This window comes from Corythoichthys intestinalis, chromosome 19, assembly GCF_030265065.1.
Source record: "Corythoichthys intestinalis isolate RoL2023-P3 chromosome 19, ASM3026506v1, whole genome shotgun sequence".
Classification (NCBI taxonomy): Eukaryota; Metazoa; Chordata; class Actinopteri; order Syngnathiformes; family Syngnathidae; genus Corythoichthys; species Corythoichthys intestinalis.
In genome coordinates this window covers 39703747-39729194 of record NC_080413.1, presented here as the reverse complement: position 1 = coordinate 39729194, position 25448 = coordinate 39703747, and the positions used below count along the sequence as shown (strand labels likewise).

General features: G+C 41.4%; 1 protein-coding gene and 1 non-coding gene across 4 annotated transcripts in view; one reads left to right on the top strand and one right to left on the bottom strand.

Moving 5' to 3' along the window:
- epha7 (eph receptor A7) overlaps positions 1-25448 on the bottom strand; it is an 88442-nt gene that overhangs the window by 41351 nt on the left and 21643 nt on the right. For 2 of the 3 annotated variants that reach the window (XM_057822467.1, XM_057822466.1), the window contains 4 exons: positions 24805-24929; positions 22919-23087; positions 16553-16661; positions 4195-4250 (listed from right to left, as the gene is read on the bottom strand). In XM_057822467.1, coding sequence (XP_057678450.1) covers positions 4195-4250; positions 16553-16661; positions 22919-23087; positions 24805-24929 — 459 coding nt within the window. The remainder of the gene's footprint in view (positions 1-4194; positions 4251-16552; positions 16662-22918; positions 23088-24804; positions 24930-25448) is intronic. The other variant, XM_057822468.1, reaches the window with a different exon arrangement.
- trnar-acg (transfer RNA arginine (anticodon ACG)) lies at positions 10427-10499 on the top strand. Its single transcript has one exon. It is a non-coding gene; the product is annotated as a tRNA-Arg (tRNA).

The following is a 25448-nucleotide window of genomic DNA, read 5'->3' as shown; positions in this document are numbered from 1 at the left end:
TGCATCATAGTTTGTGTATTGCAACTAAATATTGCCATCCAGTGTATTTGTTGAGCTAAAGGAGTTGCTATAATGTTTAAATATAGTTTGACCAAAGTCTGACTAAGTTTTATGTGTATTTTGCGCATCTATTTTGATTGTGTATGCCAGTTCTCTTTGCATTGTTGTGTTAACTGTGTGAGAATAGGGTTAGGGTTAGAGATATGAGTATTAGTTTTGTAGTATTTTCACTTTATGACAATTATGTGTGTTGTGAAAGAGTTGCCGAAACTTATGCCAATAAACGGCACGGTCCAAGTTACGAATCTGAACGCTGTGTCCACTCTGCTGTCTCTCTCCCACTGTGGATTAAAGAAACTACAGCATCAATCAATGGAAAAAACGAACTCATTGGCTTGATCCCTAATTCATGTAAAACTCGCCATTGACACATTGTGGCATATTCAAATCACTACCTTACATATATAAAAAGTGATACTTTTTTTTTTTTTTTTTTTTTAGAGTGACAGGTGGAATTCTGGCAGCGTGGCCCTGTGACGTCACTGCCCTGCGACATCAACAACAATGGCGGCCTGCTAGTCAAAATAAATTTTCAAATTGTATAAAAATGAAAACATCAAGAGTGGTTTCAATATCAAAAAATATAATAACTTTTACTAACATTTATCTTTTAAGAACTACAAGTCTTTCTATCCGTGGATCCCTTTAATGCATCAGTATCGCCGTCACCCCTTCCACTCATCTAGGGTTGTAATAATCAAGTCTTGGATGCATTGTGATGCAGATGTAAACAGTTTTAAAACAATGCTGATAGAGGTCAATAAAGTGGATTAGGGGAAATCAGAACCAATAGGAAAGGCGATAACAGTCAAAATTGTGTACAGTCCCTACTAGTAAAGAGATGTACTGCTTTGAATTTCATTTTGAAATCAATAATTTTACTGATATGAGTACAGTAGTATGTATACAGTGGTATGCAAAAAATTTGGGTGCCCCATATAGTTTTTTTTTTTTAGATTTTTCTTTGTAAATCACTGATTGTTTGGAACGAAAATTTCAGTTAAACATCATATAGCAGATAAACACATTAATATTTGGGAAGTGAAATGAAATTTATAGGCTAGCGCAGCACCCGAAATCCATTAATATTGCTGGAAAAAAGTGGGTGTTCCCTGATGCATTGTGTGGAACTTAAATGGTAAAAAAGATTTGAGTGCCAAATTCGTTTTCTACATATAAAATTACTTCAGTTAAGTAATTTTTAGACATGCTCCCCATTTCATAGCACCTTTAACAGTAAGAGACAGCACAGCAGTCACTTTTAAACTGTTTCAAAGGAGGAAGCTGTTTGACGGGCACTATTAGGAGGTGGTGTTTGGGGGGAAAAAATCCTATAGGAATTTGCATAGACTTCATAATGATATTGACGAGTCAGACTCAACCTTCAGTGCGCCACGCCTTCAAGTAAGGGGCCATCCCACAATCCACATCAGTTATTCGCAGTTGGTCGCAGCGACACATGCTGCGATCCAACGCCGGATTTATGTTTAAAAAAGTACGAAAGCTGTACCACATACAAACAGGAAGGATTGTCTCAGGAGGAATTTGTTTGAGGATTCAAGGTTATATTTTTCGTATCATGCATGCATTTTGAAACGATGTGAAAAAAATCAGTTGGAGAAATTAGCCGCTACAGCATACTTCACAAGATTTATGTAAAATAAATGCTACCTGCTCGGTTTTTTTGCTTTTAACCAAGAATCGATACTCTTTTACGTCCATATCTATAAAGAATACAGGGATTTAAGCATTTATTCACAAGAATTTTCAACGGAAAAAGCACTTTGTTGTACTAAGGGGGCCGCCACAGTGACTTAACTAGCAGCACATTCGACATATTTATGTATAATAAATGCTAACAGCCCTTTGTTTTTTGTTTGTTTTTACCAAGAATCGAGACTGTTTTACGTCCATATCTGTAGTGCTGGCCAAAGGTATTAGCACCCAGAATGCTCAATTTTTTCCCAGAAAAGGATTGCAATTACAAATGCTTTGGTCGTAATATCTTTATTTCGCTTGCAATGAAAAAACACAAAAGAGAATGAGAAAAAAAAAAAACATTATCATTTTACACAAAACTCCAAACATGGACCGGACAAAAGTATTGGCACCCTTTGAAAAATTACATGATGCCAAGTCTACGGTGATGCTTCTCTAATTTGTGTAATTAACAGCATCTGTCATTTACCTGTGGCACATAGTAGGTGGTGGATATAACTAAATCACATGTGCAGCCAGTTAAAATGGATTATAGTTGATTCAACCTCTGTCCTGTGTCCTTGTTTGTACCAAATTGAGCATGGATAAGAAATGGAGAAGAAAGAAGACCAAAGAACAGTCGAAGGATTTGAGAAGCAAAGTTGTGAGGAAGCATCGGCAATCTCAAGGCTACAAGCACATCTCTAAAGACCTGAATGTTCCTGTGTCTACCGTGCGCAGTGTCATCAATAAGTGTAAAGCCCATGGCTAACCTCCCTAGATGTGGACGGAAAAGAAAAATTGACGACAGATTTCAACGAAATATTGTTTGGATGGTGGATAAAGAACCTTGACTAACATCCGAACAAGTTCAAGTTGTCGAGGGTACAACAGTGTCAACCCATACTATCCGTCTGTATCTGAATGCAAAGGGATTCTATGGTAGGATACCCAGGAAGACCCCACTTCTGACCCAGAGACATAAAAAAGCCAGGTTGGAGTTTGCAAAAACTTACTTGAGAAAGCCAAAAATGTTTTGAAAGAATGATCTCTGGTCATTTGAGACAAAAGTAGAGCTTTTGGGGAAAGGCATCAACATAGAGTTACAGGGAAAAAAATGAGGCCTTCAAAGAAAAGAACACTGTCCCCACAGTCAAACGTGGCGGAGGTACCCCGATGTTTTGGGGTTGCTTTACTGCCCCTGGCACTGGACTGCTTGACCATGTGCATAGCATTATGGAGTCTGAAGACTACCAACAAATTTTGCAGCATAATGTAAGGCCCAGTGTGAGAAAGCTGGGTCTCCCTCAGAGGTCGTGGGTCTTCCAGAAGGACAATGACCCAAAACACACTTCAAATAGCACCAGAAAATGGTTTGAGAGAAAGCACTGGAGCCTTCTAAAGTGGGCAGCAATGAGTCCAGACCTGAATCCCATAGAACACCTGTAGAGAGATCTGGAAAATGGCAGTTTGGAGAAGGCACCCTTTAAAACTCAGAGACCTGGAGCAGTTGGCCAAAGAAAAATGGTCCAAAATTCCAAGAGAGCATTGTAAGAAACTCATTGATGGATAACGGAAGTGGTTGTTTGCAAATATTTTGTCAAAAGGTTGTATTGGGGTATTAGGCTGAGGGAGCCAATAATTTTGTCTGGCCCAATACGTGCCAATACGTTCGGCCAGCACTGTATAAAGAATTCAGTGATTTAAGCATTTATTCACATGAATTTTATACAGAAAAAGCTCTTTGTTGTACTAAGGGGGCCGCCGCAGTCAATTAACTAGCAGCACATTTGACATATTTACGTAAAGTAAATGGTAATTGGCTTGCCCGGTTTTTTTTTTGCTTTTTGTTTTTTTTTTTATTAAACCAAGAATCGAGACTGTTTTACATCCATCTCTATAAAGAATTCAGGGATTTAAGCATTTATTCACAAGAATTTTTAACGGAAAATGCTTTGTCTGTGTTTCCACTCGGTCAGCTTTGACGGAGATATGCCGCATATGAATCGGCCCCGTGTCCCTTCAATACATTATGAAGTCTATGGAATTTGCTTGGAAGCAGCACTTAGACACGGGTGGGCAAATTATTCCACAAAGGGCCGCAGTGGGTGCGGGTTTTTGCTGCAACCCATCAAGAGCCTTTTCACCAATCTGGTGACTTACATGTGCAGTCAGTTGATTGCAGTCAGGTGCTTCTTGTTTCCTCGGATCCCTCATTGGTTAAATTGTCTGTGCTGGATCAGTCGTAACAAAGACCAGGACCCACTACGGCCCTTGACGTAGTGGGACGCCTTGCCCACCCCTGACTTAGGACATAGCAACCTTTTCACAGTCTGGCTTTTAATCTTTTTGTGCTTCTTCCTCGTAGGTTCTACTAGTCTCCAAAGCAATCTATGACATTTTTTTGTAAATAAACAAAGACTGTATTGCACTCACACTGAAAGTAAAGGTCCTCGTCTCCTTCTTGATCCGCTTTACTGTACCCGCAGTGCCTGCAGTGGCATAGGAAGACAGGGCCACAATCAAATGATTCCATAAATTAAATAAACACATTTGATTGAATGAACTTCAATACAGTAACTGACAATACACGTCATCCTGTTTTGGAACAGCACACTGATAATAGAATTACTGTACTTTCTTACTCCAGTCAGGCAAGCTGTGTGGTTATGTACAGCTCAGAAAAGGCAACATTCAACATATCAGCATTGGAACCTGAAGCATACACACAAATTTTAATTCATTCCCCCACATGGTTTGTCGAAATGGTCGTACATCGAGCTGGATTTTCCCATAAGATTACATTATAATTCAAATAATTCGTTCCACAGCCCAAAAACCTATGCTAAATCCTTCATAAAGACTGCAAGTACAATTACAAATAGCAATTACACAGAGCTGTGAAACAGTGGACCAGCTCTACACCCTTGGCGGGGTCCTCGAGGGTGCATGGGTGTTCGCCCAACCAGTCTACATGTGTTTGCGGATTAGGAGAGGCAACCTAGTGCTGTGATCGTATAGTGGTTAGTACTCTGCGCTGCGGCCGCAGGAACCCCTGGTCACAGCAGTGCTGGAATCCACTACATTTTGAGAAGTTACAGACTTCACTTTGCTGGTTCAACTTTTTTCAGATGGAGTACATTTGGAACAACCATTGAAAAATAGGGGTAGCGGCGCAATGGGTACTGCGCCTGACTACGGATCAGGAGATTCTAGGTTCAACTCCTAGCTAGCTCGTTGGCTGTCTTGTATGTAGTGGTTTCTCGGTTTCCTTTGTCCAACTCAAACACTGGGATCTTAAGGTTAAATTCTAGAAGCTCGATAATTCGATTAACTCGGCTCAACCAGTTCCGTGATCGTAGAGTGGTTAGTACTCTGCTTTGTGGCCACAGGAACCCCGGGTCACAGCAGTGTTGGAATCCTCTACAAACACTTGGAATCTTGAGGTTAAATTATAGAAGCTTGATGCTTCAATGAACTCGGCTAAACTAGTTCTGTGATCATATAGTGGTTAGTACTCTGTGTTGTGGCCGCAGGAACCCCGGTTCAAGTCTGGGTCAAGGCAGTGCCAGAGTCCCCTCTGATTTGAGAGGTTGCTAACTTACTTTACTTTGCTGCTTCACTATTTTCAGATGTAGTACACACGGAGCAACCTGACACAAATACGGCTAGCGGTACAATGGATACTGTGCCTGAATATCGATTAGGAAATTGTAGGTTTAACTCCTGGCTAACTAGTCGGCTGTTTTGTATGTAGTTGTTACCGAGAAATGTAAGTTTCTAGGTTTCCTTTGTCCAACTCAAACACTGGGATCTTGAGGTTAAATTCCAGAAATTAGACAACTTGAACGAAAGATTTCACATGTTGTTTCATGGGGGAGTTGGTAAAAAATCATCCTTGAGGTTAAATTCATTCGAGGTAGATGTAAACATTGGCTTTTCCTGAGATTCAAAGTCATCCTGAGGAAAGATAGAACCAATCTACTTGAGGAGATCAATGCTCCCTTCTAAAATCTGCATTCGCAATCATTAGGGGTTTAAAGCAACCTTGTGAACCTGATCTCTTAAAGGTGCCTGGAGCTCTGAACGCACTTTGGCTTGGCTGTCGGTTACACCGTTGGGCAAACATTCCAGGAATAGATGCTTCAATTAATTCAGCCAGTCCTGGGATCGTATCGTGGTTAGTACTCTACATTGTGGCTGCAGGAACCCCCGTTCAACTCCGGGTCAAGGCAGTACTAGAATCCCCTATGATTTGAGAAGTTAGAAACCGACTTCACGTTGCTGGTTCACCTATTTTCAGATGTAGTACATATGGAGCAACATTTCAAAAATAGGGCTAGTGGTGCAATGGATACCACACCTGACCATGGATCAGGAGACTCTACGTTCGACTCCTAGCCAGCTCGTCAGCTGTTTTGTATGTAGTAGTTTCCCAGAAATGTAGGTTACTCAGTTTCCTTTGTCCAACTCAAACACTGGGATCTTGATGTTAAATTCCACAAGCTAGAGAACATGAGCGAAAGATTTCCCATGTTGTTTCATTTGAGGTCGATGTGAACATTGGCTTTTCCTGAGATTCAAAGTCATCCCGAGGAAAGATAGAACCAATCTACTTAAGGAGATCAATGCTCCCTTCCAAAAACTGCATTCACAATCATTAGATGTTTAAAGCAACCTTGTGAACCTGATCTCTTAAAGGTGCCTGTGGCTCTGAACGCACTTTGGCTTGGCTGTCGACTCCACTGTTGGGCTGACATTCCAGTACTAGATGCTTCAATTAACTCAGCCAGTGCCGTGATCGTATCGTGGTTAGTACTCTACGTTGTGGCCGCAGGAACCCCCGTTCAAGTCTGGGTCAAGGCAGTGCTGGAATCCCCTATCATTTGAGAAGTTACAATTGACTTCACTTTTGTGGTTCACCTAGTTTCAGATGTAGCACACAAATAGGGCTAGTGGAGCAATGGATACCGCACCTGTTTCTCAGTTTCCTTTGTCCAACTCCATCACTGGGATCTTGAGGTTAAATTCCACAAGCTAGACAGCATGAACAAAAGATTTCACATGTTGTTTCCTGGGGTAGTTGGTAAAATATTATCCCTGAGGTTAAATTCATTCGAGGTCGATGTAAACATTTGCTTTTCCTGAGATTCAAAGTCATCCTGAGGAAAGATAGAACCAATCTACTTGAGGAGATCAATGCTCCCTTTTAAAAACTGCATTCACAATCATTAGGTGTTCAAAGCAACCTTGTGAACCTGATCTCTTAAAGGTGCCTGTGGCTCTGAACGTACTTTGGCTTGGCTGTCGGTTACACCGTTGGGCAGACATTCTAGTACCAGATGCTTCAATTAACTCGGGTAAACCAGTACCGTGATCATATCGTGTTTAGTACTCTGCATTGTGGCTGCAGGAACTCCGGGTCAAGGCAGTGCTAGAATCCCCTACGATTTGAGAAGTTACGTCTAACTTCACTTTTCTGATTCAACTAAATTCAGATGTAGCACACAAATAGGACTAGTGGCGCAATGGATACCGCACCTGACTACGGATCAGGAGATTCTAGGTTTGACTCGTAGCTAGCTCTTCGGCTGTCTTGTATGTAGTGTTTTCCATTGTCCAACCAGCTCAAACACTGAGATCTTAAGTTTAAATTCCACAAGCTCGACAACATGAACAAAACATTTCACATGTTGTTTCATGGAGGAGTTGGTATCTTAAAGGGGCCTGTGGCTCTCAACTCACTTTGGCTTGGCTGTCGACTCCATTGTTGGGCTGACATTCCAGTACTAGACGCTTCAATTAACTCAACCAGTCCCGTGATCGTATCGTGGTTAGTACTCTACATTGTGGCCGCAGGAACTCCGGGTCAAGGCAGTGCTAGAATCCCCTACGATTTGAGAAATTACGTCTAACTTCACTTTTCTGATTCAACTTAATTCAGATGTAGCACACAAATAGGGCTAGTGGCGCAATGGATACCGCGCCTGACTACGGATCAGTAGAATCTAGGTTCGACTCCTAGCTAGCTCGCTGTCAGTTTCGTATGTGGTAGTTTCCCTGAAATGTAGGTTTCTCAGTTTCCTTTGTCCAACTCCATCACTGGGATCTTGAGGTTAAATTCCACAAGCTAGACAGCATGAACAAAAGATTTCACATGTTGTTTCCTGAGGTAGTTGGTAAAAAATTATCCCTGAGGTTAAATTCATTCGAGGTCGATGTAAACATTTGCTTTTCCTGAGATTCAAAGTCATCCTGAGGAAAGATAGAACCAATCTACTTGAGGAGATCAATGCTCCCTTTTAAAAACTGCATTCACAATCATTAGGTGTTCAAAGCAACCTTGTGAACCTGATCTCTTAAAGGTGCCTGTGGCTCTGAACGTACTTTGGCTTGGCTGTCGGTTACACCGTTGGGCAGACATTCCAGTACTAGACGCTTCAATTACGTCAGGTAACCCAGTCCTGCGATCGTCTAGTGGTTAGTACTCTGCGTTGTGGCTGGACTCCACTACATTTTGAGAAGTTACAAACTGACTTCACTTTGCTGGTTCGACTATTTTCAGATGTACTACACATGGAGCAACCTTCAACCGATAGGGCTCGTGGCGCAATGGATACCGCACCTGACTACAGGTCAGGAGATTCTAGGTTGGTCTCCTAGCTAGCTCTTCGGCTGTCTTGTATGTAGTAGTTTCTCGGTTTCCATTGTCCAACCAGTTCAAACACTGAGATCTTAAGTTTAAATTCCACAAGTTCGACAACATGAACAAAAGATTTCACATGTTGTTTCATGGAGGAGTTGGTATCCTAAAGGGGCCTGTGGCTCTCAACTCACTTTGGCTTGGCTGTCGACTCCATTGTTGGGCTGACATTCCAGTACTAGACGCTTCAATTAACTCACCCAGTCCCGTGATCGTATCGTGGTTAGTACTCTACATTGTGGCCGCAGGAACTCCGGGTCAAGGCAGTGCTGGAATCCCCTACATTTTGAGAAGTTACAAACCGACTTCACTTTGCTGGTTCGACTATTTTCAGATGTAGTACACATGGAGCAACCTTCGACCGATAGGGCTCGTGGGGCAATGGATACCGCACCTGACTACGGATCAGGAGATTCTAGGTTTGACTCATAGCTAGCTCTTCGGCTGTCTTGTATGTAGTAGTTTCTCGGTTTCCATTGTCCAACCAGCTCAAACACTGAGATCTTAAGTTTAAATTCCACAAGCTCGACAACATGAACAAAAGATTTCACATGTTGTTTCATGGAGTAGTTGGTATCTTAAAGGGGCCTGTGGCTCTACATGCACTTTGGCTTGGCTGTCGACTCCACTGTTGGGCTGACATTCCAGTACTAGACGCTTCAATTAACTCAGCCAGTCCCGTGATCGTATCGTGGTTAGTACTCTACGTTGTGGCCGCAGGAACTCCGGGTCAAGACAGTGCTGGAATTCCCTACGATTTGAGAAGTTACGTCTAACTTCACTTTTCTGATTCAACTAAATTCAGATGTAGTACACAAACAGGGCTAGTGGTGCAATGGGTACCGCGCCTGACTACGGCTCAGAAGAATCTAGGTTCGACTCCTAGCTGGCTCGTCGGCTGTTTCGTATGTAGTAGTTTCCCAGAAAAGTAGGTTTCTCAGCTTCCTTTGTCCAACTCAAACACAGGGATCACTGGGATCTTGAGCTTAAATTCCACAAGCTAGACAACATGAATGAAAAATTTCACATGTTGTTTCCTGGGGTAGTTGGTAAAAAATAATCCCTGAGGTTAAATTCATTTGAGGTAGATGTAAACATTGTTCTTTCCTGAGATTCAAAGTCATCCCGAGGAAAGATAGAACCCTTCTACTTGAGGAGATCAATGTTTCCTTCCAAAAACTGCATTCACAATCATTAGATGTTTAAAGCAACCTTGTGAACCTGATCTCTTAAAGGTGCCTGTGGCTCTGAACGTACTTTGGCTTGGCTGTCGGTTACACAGTTTGGCAGACATTCCAGTACTAGACGCTTCAATTACGTCAGGTAACCCAGTCCTGCGATCGTCTAGTGGTTAGAACTCTGCGTTGTGGCCGCAGGAACCCCGGTTCAAGTCCGGGTCGCAGCAGTGCTGGACTCCACTACATTTTGAGAAGTTACAAACTGACTTCACTTTGCTGGTTCGACTATTTTCAGATGTAGTACACATGGAGCAACCTTCAACCGATAGGGCTAGTGGCGTAATGGATACCGCACCTGACTACAGATCAGGAGATTCTAGGTTTGACTCGTAGCTAGATCTTTGGCTGTCTTGTATGTAGTAGTTTCTTGGTTTCCATTGTCCAACCAGCTCAAACACTGAGATCATAAGTTTAAATTCCACAAGCTCGACAACATGAACAAAACATTTCACATGTTGTTTCATGGAGGAGTTGGTATCTTAAAGGAGCCTGTGGCTCTCAACTCACTTTGGCTTGGCTGTCGGCTACACCGTTGGGCAGACATTCTAGTACTAGACGCTTCAATTAACTCAGGTAAAGCAGTACCGTGATCGTATCGTGTTTAGTACTCTGCATTGTGGCCGCAGGAACTCCGGGTCAAGGCAGTGCTAGAATCCCCTACGATTTGAGAAGTTACGTCTAACTTCACTTTTCTGATTCAACTAAATTCAGATGTAGCACACAAATAGGGCTAGTGGCGCAATGGATACCGCGCCTGACTACGGATCAGGAGAATCTAGGTTCGACTCCTAGCTAGCTCGACAGCTGTTTCGTATGTAGTAGTTTCCCAGAAATGTGGGTTTCTCAGTTTTCTTTGTCCAACTCAAACACAGGGATCACTGGGATCTTGAGGTTAAATTCCACAAGCTTGACAACAAGAACGAAAGATTTCACATGTTGTTTCCTGGGGTAGTTGGAAAAAATTATCCTTGAGGTTAAATTCATTCGAGGTAGATGTAAACTTTGGTTTTTCCTGAGATTCTAAGTCATCGCGAGGAAAGATAGAACCAATCTACTTGATGGATGGATGGGGTTATACTTATATAGCGCTTTTCCACCTTTCAAGGCGCTCAAAGCGCTTTACAATATCGCACCATCCACCTACTGGATGCAGCACCAGGAGAAGATCAATGCTCCCTTCCAAACTGGAAGTTTAGTGGTTTCTCAGTTTCCTTTGTTCAACTCAAACACTGGTTTCTTGAGGTTAAATTCTAGAAGCTCGATGCTTCAATTTACTCGGCTAAACCAGTTCCATGATCATATAGTGGTTTGTACTCTGTGTTGTAGCTGCAAGAACCCCGGTTCAAGTCTGGGTCAAGGCAGTGCCAGAGTCCACTCTGATTTGAGAAGTTGCTAACTTACTTCACTTGGCTGCTTCACTATTTTCAGATGTAGTAGACATGGAGCAACCTGCCACAAATACGGCTAACAATGGATACCGCGCCTGAATATGGATTAGGAAATTCTAGGTTTAACTCCTGGGTAACTCGGCTGTTTCAAATGTAGTTGTTACCGAGAAATGTAAGTTTCTAGGTTTCCTTTGTCCAACTCAAACACTGGGTTCTTGAGGTTAAATTCCACAAGCTGGAGAACATGAACAAAAGATTTCGTATGTTGTTTCATGGGGGAGTTGGTAAAAATCCTTGAGGTTAAATTCATTTGAGGAAGATGTAAACATTGGCTTTTCCTGAGATTCAAAGTCATCCTGAGGAAAGATAGAACCAATCTACTTGAGGAGATCAATGCTCCCTTCTAAAAACTGCATTCACAATCATTAGGTGTTTAAAGCAACCTTGTGAACCTGATCTCTTAAAGGTGCCTGTGGCTCTGAACGCACTTTGGCTTGGCTGTCGGTTACACCGTTGGGCAGACATTCCAGTACTAGACGCTTCAATTAACTCATGTAAGCCAGTACCGTGATCGTATAGTAGTTAGTACTCTGCGTTGTGGCCACAGGAACCCAGATTCAAGTCCGGGTTACGGCAGTGCTTGAATACTCTACCATTTGAGAAGTTACTGACAGACTTCACTTTGCTGGTTCAACTACTTTAAAATGTAGTACACATGGAGCAACCTCCCACCATTGAGTGGGCACCGTCCGCAGGCTGGGGTATGATCCAAGGAGACCGAGGGGCCCTCATGCTCACATGTTGTGTGTTGACCTCGGATCCAGCCTTCCTTTTCGTCTGGTTCTGTTTGCTGTTTTCACATTGCTGTCTAATTTGCTGTCGACTTGGAATAAATTGTTTTTCGAAGCTTTTTTACAACTTTTAAAATGGAGTTAGTTTACGGTGTTAAAACTAAGGTGAAGGTGCAGAGTTTGGCCTTTTAGCCGGGTTGTAGGAATAGCACTAGCGTGGTCCCAACGGTTTGGCTATATATATATACTTTCGGTGATGTGTGCAATACCTAACGTCACAAATACAGTGGGGCAAATAAGTATTTAGTCAACCACTAATTGTGCAAGTTCCCCCACTTGAAAATATTAGAGAGGCCTGTAATTGTCAACATGGGTAAACGTCAACCATGAGAGACAGACTGTGGAAAAAAAAACAGAAAATCACATTGTTTGATTTTAAAAGAATTTATTTGAAAATCATGTTGGAAAATAAGTATTTGGTCAATACCAAAAGTTCATCTCAATACTTTGTAATGTACCCTTTGTTGGCAATAACATATGCCAAACGTTTTCTGTAACTCTTCACAAGCTTTTCACACACTGTTGCTGGTATTTTGGTCCATTCCTCCATGCAGATCTCCTCTAGAGCAGTGATGTTTTGGGGCTGTTGATGGGCAACACAGACTTTCAACTCGACTTTCAACTCCCTCCACAGATTTTTTATGGGGTTGAGATCTGGAGACTGGCTAGGCCACTCCAGGACCTTGAAATGCTTCTTAGGAAGCCACTCCTTTGTTGCCCTGGCTGTGTGTTTGAGATCATTGTCATGCTGAAAGACCCAGCCACGTCTCATCTTCAATGCCCTTGCTGATGCAAGAATATTTTCACTCAAAATCTCTCGATACATGGCCCCATTCATTCTTTCCTTTACACAGATCAGTCGTCCTGGTCCCTTTGCAGAAAAACAGCCCCAAAGCATGATGTTTCCACCCCCATGCTTCACAGTGGGTATGGTGTTCTTCGGATGCAATTCAGTATTCTTTCTCCTCCAAACACGAGAACCTGTGTTTCTACCAAAAAGTTCTATTTTGGTTTCATCTGACTATAACACATTCTCCCAGTCCTCTTCTGGATCATCCAAATGCTCTCTAGCGAACCGCAGACGGGCCTGGATGTGTTCTGGCTTCAGCAGGGGGACACGTCTGGCAGTGCAGGATTTGAGTCCCTGGCGGCGCATTGTGTTACTGATAGTAGCCTTTGTTACTTGGTCCCAGCTCTCTGTAGGTCATTTCCTTGGTCCCCCCGTGTCATTCTGGGATTTTTGCTCACCGTTCTTGTTATCATTTTGACGCCAAGGGGTGAGATCTTGTATGGAGCCCCAGATTGAGGGAGATTATCAGTGGTCTGGTATGTCTTCCATTTTCTAATAATTGCTCCCACAGTTGATTTCTTTAGACCAAGCGTTTTGCTTATTGTAGATTCAGTCTTCCCAGCCTGGTGCAGGTCTACAATTTTGTCTCTGGTGTCCTTCGACAGCTCTTTGGTCTTGGGCATAGTGGAGTTTGGAGTGTGACTGACTAAGTTGTGGCTTTCACAATCTCCAGATAAAATTATTTCACAGCCAGAAATCCACACAATATGACATGACCATTGTGTTTTGTTGCTACTTTAAAACTACAGTGGTATACATGACATATGATCGCTTTGATTGTTCGACATATGATCTTTTCGACATCTGATGTAAAATTTGACTCGCCATTTCTTTCCACACACGACGACATTCTCAAAATACGACAATTTATGACAGTGCCACAGTTTCTGTTTTCCCACAAGACGGACGCACGGAGGATTTTCTTGTGAGAGAAATCAACATGGATTCCAAGAAAGTTTGTGCAGGTGGTGAAAAAAGGAAAAAGGTGATGCTTCCCATTGAAAGGAAGATGGAAATGATAGAAATATATGAGCGTGGTGTGCGCATTCGTGAACTGGCTCATTATGGCCGTAGAATGTCACCTATCTCGACGGTCCTCCTCCGACCTCCGTTCGCCAGTCTTGATGAGTTAAGTTGACAATTATTATTGTGGTACAGAGCCTAGATCGGGCCTAAAAAATCCAGCCCGACCTAAACACGGCCTGCGTGTATTAAAGCCCGACCCGGCCCGAGCCCGAGCAATTACATTAACTTGCAGGCCCGGTCAGGAAAAACCCGAAATTGTATTTTTTATTTGTATGCCCGAGGCCGAAAAAAAAAGCCTAAATTTTAAATTTTATTTGTAGGCCCGAGCCCAGAAAAAAAACAAAATTTGATGTTTTATTTGTGAGGACCCAGGAGAAGGAGGAAATGCGGGGATGCGATGCGTCAGTCAGACCTGGACAGAGCACTGCTTGGAAAATTGTTTCACATTTGTGGCAATGCCTGTGCATAATGATTACATTAAAGCCTTTCTTTTGTAACAAATTCTCCCAGTTAAACAAGACTGTAAAATGCATGTTCAATAAACATTTATGTTTTATATTAGTGTGTCTGTTCTATCAGATGGATAGTTCATGCGTCATTTCCTTGGCAAAATGCAGCAACAGACATTTAATTTCTTCGAGTTGGCAGAAAAAAACGCAAGTTTTCTTAATGTTTAAATAGTCTACACATTTTTATGATCATTATAAATGCATTTACACAATGAAATAATGATGGAAAGGTTTGTTAAATACAGTATATATCTGTGTGGGATATTGTGCTCACATGGAGGCACCTCTCTGACAAGGAGAGGAACAGCAGCATATACAAAAATAAAGTAAAATACTTTTAAATAACATTATTTTAATGACTCGCATCAGAACACACAAAAGAACAACCTGCCTTAAGGAGCACTGAAATAAAATAAATAAGAGCATTTTAAGGAACACGACGAACTACATGATGTCCTGCTTAGCACAAAGAGGTGCGGCCCTCGAAACAAATGATAATAAAAATGTTTGGTTAATATCATCTTTTAGGCCAGTACAGTTTTTAAAATGCCTGCTAAGCATCGAGGTACCAGTCTTTCTGCTCTCGTATGAGAGAAAAGTGCCACATTTGTTGCATTCGGCAAAGCCGGCACAGTTTTCTGTAGCATCTTCCACTATCAATTTAAATCCTTTCCACACCCCACTCCTACTGCTGGATTCTTGCCTTTTCAATTACCCCGCCTTTAGTTTGCTTTTCTCCTCTTGCTGCTCCATATCGAAATTCGAAAAGGAAATACCAGGTTGCAGAGCTGCAGACTCGCAGAGAGAGCCAGAGCGCGAGGGGAAGATTAAAAAGTGGAATCTCTACCGCACCTATCTTACGCTGTCACGTCAGCCACGCGGTGCGTTCAGGTACAGCGCCCAAAACACATCCACCACATTTGAACCCGATTCGTTACATTATTACAGGAATTATTATTATATTATTATTCCGATTTTTAATTAGAATTTATTTGTTTTGCCATGTGTAATTGCCATTTGTAATAGTAATAGCAGTATTTCTTAAGGATTTCGTGTAGGTTTTTGGGCTGTGGAACGAATTAATGGAATGATGATGTATTCTTATGGGAAAATCCTACTCAAAATACAACTCTTTGGACTTTTAAACAAGGTCCTGGAACGAATTAACTTCTTATGTAGAGGTACCACTGTAGTCAACTAAAACAAAAAAGTTTTCGTTACATCATTTTTTAATTTTTTTAATTTTGATATCGTGTTTCACCTCCTCCAGCCATCGTGTGGCATATTGATGTGCATCGTATCGTGAATTTAGGTGTATTGTCCCAATCCGACTGGCTACACAGAAACTATGGACTAAATGGCGGACGAGGTACAGGCGTCAAAACGTCGAAACGTCGTAGCTCAAGGAAATCATAACTTTAAACCCTATACAGCATACAGTATTTAGACAGATATTTAACAGTATTTGTATTCGTCACAGCTTGGGGCATGCTGTCAGACAGCATGAATACGTTTGAGAAAAAAAAAAGTATCCACGTCGGAGTTAGTCCTCCTACAATTCAGAGGAAGGTTGAGTTAATGTGTCCATCCAAACCCGCATTACGGAAAAAGACAAACAAAAACAGATTACAAAGAACTATAAATGATCACGAGGACAGTTATGGCGAATGCAAAGGTAGAGTTAGAAGAGCCGAATGCTTCACTTCAATCAGTAGTGTTTGAAATTTTTTTCCACATTTTAGTCAATTGAACAAACTTTCAAAGGCCGTGATCAAAAAATAATTTTTTTCCTATTGTAAGGGACCAGTACCGATCCATGACCCATGTACCGTGGTACGTATCAAACCATGACTTATGTGTACCTTTATATCCATAAAACCTGTGGTGTGTATGAGTTACAGTGGGGAGAACAAGTATTTGATACACAGTCAATGGGAAAACCTATTGGCAGTGCATCAAATACTTGTTCTCCCCACTGTATGTTTCTGATTTGCTTCATCATCTGCAATCATCATGCGATTTGTGATTTGCACTTAAGATGCTTATCGTGTGATGAGCAACATAGATAATTATGTTTGACCATGGTAGACAAAAAGATCACAAGCCATTAGCACAACATGCCGTGATAGGATGGTTGCACATGTTTGTGAGGATGAGGATTTTGAATGAAAACTAATTGCTAATTAGACTCACAAAAGTAGCAAATGAATGGGGCCCAAGAGAGCGTACCTTCTCCCGATGATAAAGCCAAACACCATGAACACCAGGATTATGGTTCCTGCCACTGCTACCACTGCTATGATGATGACAGGGTTCTGCTCGCTGGAGACAATTGTAGCTGATGAGGGGACACACAGTACATCACACACCAAATTAACACACAAGGACAAACATGCAGAAAAATAAAAATGCTTGAAGTTAACTTTAACATGTCAACAACCTCAATCAATTAGACATGAATGAGCACAACATTTAGTCCATACATTCCCAAAATATGTCCAACTTTAACATGTCAACGAATTCAGTCCATTAGACATTAAAGTGCCAACGAATTCAGTCCATAAGACATTAAAGTGCCTATGACAGGATTAAAAAAAGAAGTCTTAAACAGCATTATTATATGAATTACAATCATATTTTGAGACGATTCGACTATATACAACAATTTGGCAAAGCGCAGATGATGTGAAATTAGTCTTTTAATCTGCCGTTTAGCCTTGCCTGTCATTATAGTGCTCTAGCGTCCCCAGGTGGTGGATGACGTCGGCAGGGTCACGAATTCAGCTGATTTAGAATTCAGCCCATTGAGAGGGAAGATTCAAAACGAGGAAAATACGACAAGGATAAGCAAAATGTCATCATTGTTTCAATCCCTCTACTCCAATATTTTTACAGGATATTCTTTTTATCTAAGTATTTTGCCCCAATTGCTAAATAAATGGTATGGTCATGACAAATAACAGTCTTGTGCTAAATGGAATATGAAATAATAAGAATGCATTTATTCAGTACGACAGGGCAAAATTACTGCATAATGGTCAAAACTGGCAACTTCTTCCTCTCCCGAACGGTATTTTATGCCACCGGAGTTTGTCCGACTTTTGTCATTTCCCCAACCCAGCTTTGGAGAGCGTAAACAAACCAGGAGATGTGACAGCTAGCCGACATGCTAACCCGAACCGCGCAGCGTTTCAAAGTCTTATTTCGCCTTTCGAAGCAAAAAATACCACAAAACTACCCAGGAATATTTCACACGACGGCGGGGTTGTCGATTGCCTTCGCCGATCAGCTATCCCCCCCCACCCCCACCCCCCGGCGGCGAGCAAGTGACACTTCGTCGTTCCCCTATTGCGGGCAGAATAGCTCGTTTGCCGGGGAGGCATCTGGAGAATGACTATCAGACAACCCGGCCGACGTCGGAGAAGTGCGTAGCTGCCCAAGCCCAACCCAGGGATTGTGGTCTATTGTAGTGCTGCAACGATTATTCGATTAACTCAAGTATTCGATTAGACAAAAAGATTCGAATTAAATTTTGCTGCTTCGAGTATTTGCTTAATTAGAGTGGCGTTGTAATGGTTTCTTTTGAAAGTGTTTGAATTTAGTTTTATTGATTTGGATGGCTACACTGCCCTCTAGACTGCCTCATTTCATATTGCTGAATCCAGCTGCTCCGTGTTAAGACCAACATAAGTTTTTGTTTGAGCTAGTGTTTATTTAATGCATTCGTAATTTAGTTTATAGGTATATTTAGCCGAATATGTGGGAATAAGCCCTCTTTTACATTCACTAGGACTCTCAATGTTATCCACAGGTGCTAAATAAACAAGTAACATCATAAGCATACATGTTCTACATGAATATGGCGTAAATCAATGCTTAACGACACGAAGACGTAAACAGTGAGAGAGCGGCGTGCAATTTTTGTGTGCCGCTTACATGGCAGGATGTGTCTGAGGAGAACTTCTCTACATGTCGTTCCGTGATCAAACGTAAGTAAATATTCCGTTATTGAAAGAAAGTTTGTAGTGTTTACTTTGTAATCACTGTATTCGCGGCCATTTTTAAACACGAAGTCACAATTTCTGATGGGGTGAAAAATTGGACAGAACACCGGGCGCACGAAGAGGGCAATAAGCCGAGTATAGCGCTCTCCCAGTGGTGGGGGTGTGAGACAAGCCGCCAGTCGTCGGCTGAGTGGCATTCTCGTTGGAAAAGGAGCATTGTCAGCTGTAAATGCAAGCAACCTCCGTTTTTATAACCTGTGCCATGATCCCAGTATGTGACATAATACAAATCACGACGTTTACTCACTTCCTCATAAGTCCAATGGTCCCACATTTGTCGGACTTGTTTTGGCCAATCTCGGGGTGGGGGGTTTTGAAATAAAACCCTGCAGCACATTTGGCTGGCGTGATGCAAAATATAAATGAATTAATCCGCAAAATCAGCTGAATCCGCAGTTCATCTGCATGCTATAAAGCAGTGCTTCTCAATTGTTTTCTGTCACGCCCCCCCAAGGAAGACGTAAATGTTTCGCGCCCCCCCAAATTCTGCCGCCACTGTAAATAGTATCATTTGTCTACAATATTACTATTATAAGTACGTCTCTGCCTCACATTGTATTCTTTTTTCCTATTAGAGAAAATAACAGAGATAAACTTATAAAGTATAACTTTATTAACATTGTTTTGTTTGTAACAGAAAAGACTTAACGCCCATCAATTTGCCTGAATTAAAAAAAAAAAAATTCACATCCAAACTAAAAAATACACTCAAGGTACATTTTTGACCATTTGATACAGAAAAATAAAATGTAATAAAATCAGTAAATAATAACAAATTAAAATTGATTAGAAACATTCACTCATGAGGACAATGTGCCAAAAAATTTGACCGAAAAAAATCTGAATAAAAGAAGAAAAAAAAGTGTCCTTGGACAGGACAGTTTTTATTTTTGCTGCTCACAGTATTTACCTCCTTTGCAATGGTGTGGAGTTAATTTGCAATGAGCATGCTAACAATGCTCACTGGCTTACTGATATAACACTGACAAAGCAGGACGATTGTTGGCAATATTCGGCACGTTTTCACTGAAAAAAATCAAGCGGCTTAACAATGAGATTGGGGTCTAATGTCTTTAAGTGGCGTCTTAATTGATTTGGCTTCTGGCTGTCTGCTATAATTATTTTTAGACACAGTAAACAGTGGTCTTTCATCATCACCCACTGTATTAAAAGTCAAAGCTAAAAGGCAAACGGCACAAAAAAACCGCATTCATGGCGGCCGAGGTAGAACCGTAGGTGAGGGCGGTCGTCGTGACGATCCCAAGCCGAAAATGGCACTTCTCGGGCGGCGACGTGAGAACCGGACAAGACAGTGGGTCGCTGCGTGAGTGAGTCCGGTCGGGAAACGGCTTTCGAAAATGGCGGTGGCACACTGCTCTTCATATCTGTTGTCTGTGTGTGCTGAGTGCTCTCCTTAGTTCAAAAATACTGCGCGCACTCTGAAAATGAGAGCGCCACTGCCACCTACAGTACTGAGTGGATGTGCAAGTACACTTTATTCCAGTACGGCAAAAAAAAAAAAAAAAAAAAAAAAAAAAAAAAAAAAAACATGTTCCCCGAGGTCACATGCGCCCCCCCTGGCATCGTTCTGCGCCCCCCCAGGGGGTCGCGCCCCACTATTTGAGAAGTACTGCTATAAAGCAATTCTGTATTGTGAGATGCTGACCCGTGTGACGTCACATTCGCATTCCTCCTCAAAACAGGAAGTTATTCATTTTCATGAAGCGGGATTCAAAAAATTGAATAAATAAAACAATCGCTTACACACACATCCAAGAGGTCCATTTCATTCAGGAGCATAAAATACCGCGTGAAATTTGAAATAAACATGCTTTTATCTGTCATAAGCACTTCAATGGCAAAGTGAACAGTGTTTCAGATTGATAATGCTATCCTCATTCAGCTCATACATCCTCAAAATAGATACGTCCAACGACTTCAACGACTTCAGTCAATTAGACTTTAATGGGTGAACAGCATGCAGATTGATAATGCCATCCTCACTCAGTCCGTTCATCCATTCCTCATTCAATCATCTTCCGTGCCATTTATCCTCACCAGGGTGTCTGTCCCAGTTATATCTATCCCTGGGTACACTCTGAATTGGTTGCCAGGCCACAACTAGACGAGTACTATATTATAATAATACATTTTATTTCTTGGAGCCGTTCAGGACACTGAAGCTGACCGTACAAAAAATGAAAAATTATGGATGTATTGAGTAGGATGGACCCAGTTGGAGCCAGTCCAGATACAGGAGCACAGTAGGTGGTGCAACGGAGTGAGCTAGAGTCTCAGGAGGTCGGCAGTAGTTTCTTTTTTACTTTGTTTAAATTCCAAGCATTATTTTCCTTTTCTCACCACTGCCTTTGGTCGGCATTTTCATGAGCAATTCAATTGTAAGAACAAATGATTCGGATGCACTCTGATACAAAAGTGAGTAGATTAGTGAGTAGAAAAGTGAGTAACTGGTAGGCAGATGGGCAATTCGGTTGATGCGAGATAATCAAATGTCCCTTAGGGGGATGCCGAGGCTCTCTAACACGACAAGCAAGAGAGGCTTTCATGGCGCTCGCACGGTGAAAATTTGCTCACATAGTGAGACTCATTTTCTCTCGTGACAATGCTCATATTGTGAAAAACCCGGGAGGTGAGGTACTCATATCATGAGGGTCCACTGTATACGAATATTACTGAAATTGCTGTTCCATACAACCAATGATGAAAGAAATTACTAAAAATGGTCAGAAGTGCCCAAACTGTTTCATACCACTGTACAGTGCTGGCCAAAAGTATTGGCACCTCTGCAGTTCTGTCAGGTAATGCTCAATTTCTCCCAGAAAATGATTGCAATTACAAATGCTTTGGAAGTAATACCTTCATTTATTTTGCTTGCAATGAAAAAACATGAAAGAGAATAAAAAATAAAAAACATAAACCGTTATCATTTTACACAAAACTTCAAAAATGGGCTGGACAAAAGTATTGGCACCCTCAGCCTGATACTTGGTAGCACAACCTTTAGACAAAATAACTGCAAACAACCGCTTCCGGTATCCATCAGTGAGTTTCTTACAATGCTGTGCTGGAATTTTAGACCATTCTTCTTTGGCCAACTGCTCCAGGTCTCTGAGATTTGAAGGGTGCCATTTTCAGATCTCTTCACATGTGTTCTACGTGTTCTATGGGATTGGGGTCTAGACTCATTGCTGGCCACTTTAGAAGTCTCCAGTGCTTTCTCTCAAACCATTTTCTAGTGCTTTTTGAAGTGTGTTTTGGGTCATGTTCCTGCTGGAAGACCCATGACCTCTGAGGGAGACCCAGCTTTCTCACACTGAACCCTACATTATGCTGCAAAATTTGTTGGTAGTCTTCAGACTTCATAATGCCATGCGCACGGTCAAGCAGTCCAGTGCCAGAGGCAGCAAAGCAACCCCAAAAAATCAGGGAACCTCCGCCATTTTTGACTGTGGGGACCGTGTTCTTTTCTTTGAACGCCTCGTTTTTTTCCTCGTCTCATCTGAGCAGAGAACATTCTTTCAAAACGTTTTTGGCTTTCTCAGGTAAGTTTTGGCAAACTCCTGCCTGTTTTTTTTCTGTCTCCATGTCCCTTTTCATTCAGGCGCCAACGGATAGTACGGGTTGACACTTTTGTACCCTCGGACTACAAGACATCTTGAACTTGTTTGGATGTTAGTCGAGGTTCTTTATCCACCATCTGCACAATCTTTCGCTGAAATCTCTCGTCAAATTTTCTTTTCCGTCCACATCTAGGGAGGTTAGCCACAGTGCCACGGACCTATTGATGACACTGGACAGGGTAGACACAGGAACTTTCAGGTCTTCAGAGATGGACTTGTAGCCTTGAGATTGCCCAAGCTTCCTCACAATTTTGCTTCTCATGTCCTCAGACAGTTCTTTGGTCTTCTTTCTTTTCTCCATGCTCAATGTGATTTAGTTATTGCCACCACCTGTTATGTACCACAGGTAAGTAACAAGTAATGTTAATTACGTAAATTAGAAAAGCATCACGATTTTTCAAAGGGTGCCAATACTTTTGTCCGGCCAATTTTTGGAGTTATGTATAAAATGATCTTGATGTATTTTTTTTTCGCATTCTCTTTTGTGTTTTTTCATTGCAAGCAAAATAAATGAAAAAATTACTACCAAAGCATTTGTAATTGCAATCATTTTCTGGAAGAAATTGAGCATTATCTGTCAGAATTGCTTGGGTGCCAATACTTTTGGCAGCAGTGTATGTACAGTATATATCATTTGATGTTGTTTTTAAATGAACTTCTTTTGTGAATGAATTTCTTGGGACAAATGAGCAGAAAGAATTAGACTCTCTTCCTTCTGCTACCTTCCATTTTGGATCTACTGATATTGTTTTTTTTTCTTTTCTTTTAGGGATGAAACAAAGAATGAACAACTATTGACTGTGTGTTTAGAAAGAATTTCCAATCATTTCCATTCATTTAGTCAGGGCCTATCAGTCATCAGTAATACATAGTACAATGGTAAACCTTACCAGTTGAGTCTTCCTTTGTCGTTATCTCTATTCTGGGGCCAAAAATTCCATATCCTGCCTGTGTGAAGGCTCTTATCTGGAAAACATAGGCTGTACTTGGCTTCAAATTGTTCACAGTTGCAGTTGTAGATTTGGCCTTTACTGTAGAATAGGTTTGGTCCTTCTGATCCTGCAGAAAATGTTAAATAGATAATAAAAGGAAAATGATCTGTTTTGAAATTAAAAAAGGAATACACGCACAGTAGGCCTGAACAATATTGGGAAAAAAACTAGCATTGGTTTTGGGGGGTTTTGGAGGGGGGGGGGGGGGGGGGTTGTGATATATTGCCAGCAATGCTGGCCAAAAGTATTGGCACCCCAGCAATTCTGAATTCTGTCAGGTAATTTCTCCCAGAAAATGATTGCAATTACAAATGCTTTGGTAGTAATATCTTCATTTATTTTGCTTTCAATGAATAAACACGAAAGAGAATGGAAAAAAAATTAAATCATTATCATTTTACACAAAACTTCATAAATAATCCGGACAAAAGTATTGGCACCCTCAGGCTAATACTTGGTAGCCAACCTTTGGACAAAATAACTGCAAAGAACCGCTTCTGGTATCCATCAACGAAATTCTTACAATGCTCTGCTGGAATTTTGGACCATTCTTCTTTGGCCAACTGCTCCAGGTCTCTGAGATTCGAAGCGTGCCATTTCAGATCTGTCCACAAGTGTTCTATGGGATTAAGGTCTGGACTCATTGCTGGCCAATTTAGAAGTCTCCAGTGCTTTCTCTCAAACCATTTTCTAGTGCTTTTTGGGTCATTGTCCTGCTGGAAGACCCATGACCTCTGAGGGAGACCCAGCTTTCTCACACTGGGTCCTACATTATGCTGCAAAATTTGTTGGTAGTCTTCAGACTTCATAATGCCATGCACACGGTCAAGCAGTCCAGTGCCAGTGGCAGCAAAGCAACCCCAAAACATCAAGGAAGCTCCGCATGTTTGACTGTGGGGACCGTGTTCTTTTCTTTGAAGGCTTCGGGGGTTTTTTTTCCCTCTAAACTCTAATGTTGATGCCTTTTCCCAAAAAGCTCTACTTTTGTCTCATCTGACCACAGAACATTCTTCCAAAACGTTTTTGGCTTTCTCAGGTAAGTTTTGGCAAACTCCAGCCTGGCTTTTTTATGTCTCCATAGTGTCTCTATCCTGTTTGATTGATAGTCGAGGTTCTTTATACACCATCCGCAAAATCTTTTGTTGAAATCTCTCGTCAATCTTTCTTTTCCGTCCACATCTAGAGAGGTTAGCCACAGCGCCACGGGCTTATTGATGACACTGTGCACAGTAGACACAGGAATATTCAGGTCTTTGGAGATGCACTTGGAGCCTTGCGATTGCCCATGCTTCCTCACAATTTTGATTCTCAAGTCCTCAGACAGTTCTTTGGACTTCTTTCTTTTCTCCATGCTCAATATGTGGTACACACAAGGACACGGGGCAGAGGTTGAGTCAACTTTAATCCATTGTAACTGGCTGCACGTTTTGTCCGGCCCATTTTTGGAGTTTTGTGTAAAATAATGATTAATTTTTTCCCATTCTCTTTTGTGTTTTTTCATTGCAAACAAAATAAATGAAGGTATTACTACTAAAGCATTTGTAATTGCAATCATTTTCTGGGAGAAACTGAGCATTATCTGACAGAATTGCAGGGGTGCCAATATTTTTGGCCAGCACTGTATCTCAACATTTTTATATGAAATACTGTATTTATTATCGTTTTTTTAACTGAAAAAAAAAAAAATCCGCGATGGACTGAGGGCGCAAAGTTTGAAGCACAAAGTAGTGGGGATCACTGTATAAGAGAGAGAGGGAGAGCGAAAGACAGAGAGACTGACATACTTTTTTATAGTATTTGATTTCATATTCTGTGATGACCCCATTGGGTTGTTTTGGCTCCTGCCATGAAAGCTGGATGCTGCGTTCCTGCACTTTTTCCTTGATGACCTCACTGACCTCTGGTGGAGCTGTTGAGGAAGAAAATGTATGACAATAATAAGTCTTTTATTCATTTTCATGCATTAAATGTCAAAAACCTATTGGGCTGAAAACATCTACAATTGTAGCCAATACAAAAGTATGTAGTATATCCAAAGAAAAAATGTGGTATTCGCAATACAAACCAGGAATTCCACTAATAACACATTCATTAGAACCCAGCGGACAAGTTAAAAGCTCAAGACTTCAGATATGAGAAAAAACAATTTAGCACCTTTATAAAAATGTATAATTTCATTCATCTTCATCAAACATGCATTAGTCCATTACAATCTTAGGAGGGAAAATAATGACATGAATAGAGAGATACTTTTTAAAACAGTTCAGGTCTTAATCAAACAAAATCTTATGGTTTGAATATCAGCTATAGTGTTAGCCGGCCTCCATGTTTTCTGTCCGTGTTGGGGAAGCCCATATATGTGGTATTTGGGCGGGTACATCTCGGCCGCTTTCATCACTGCCTCGCAAAGCTACATCGTGTTCAAGTA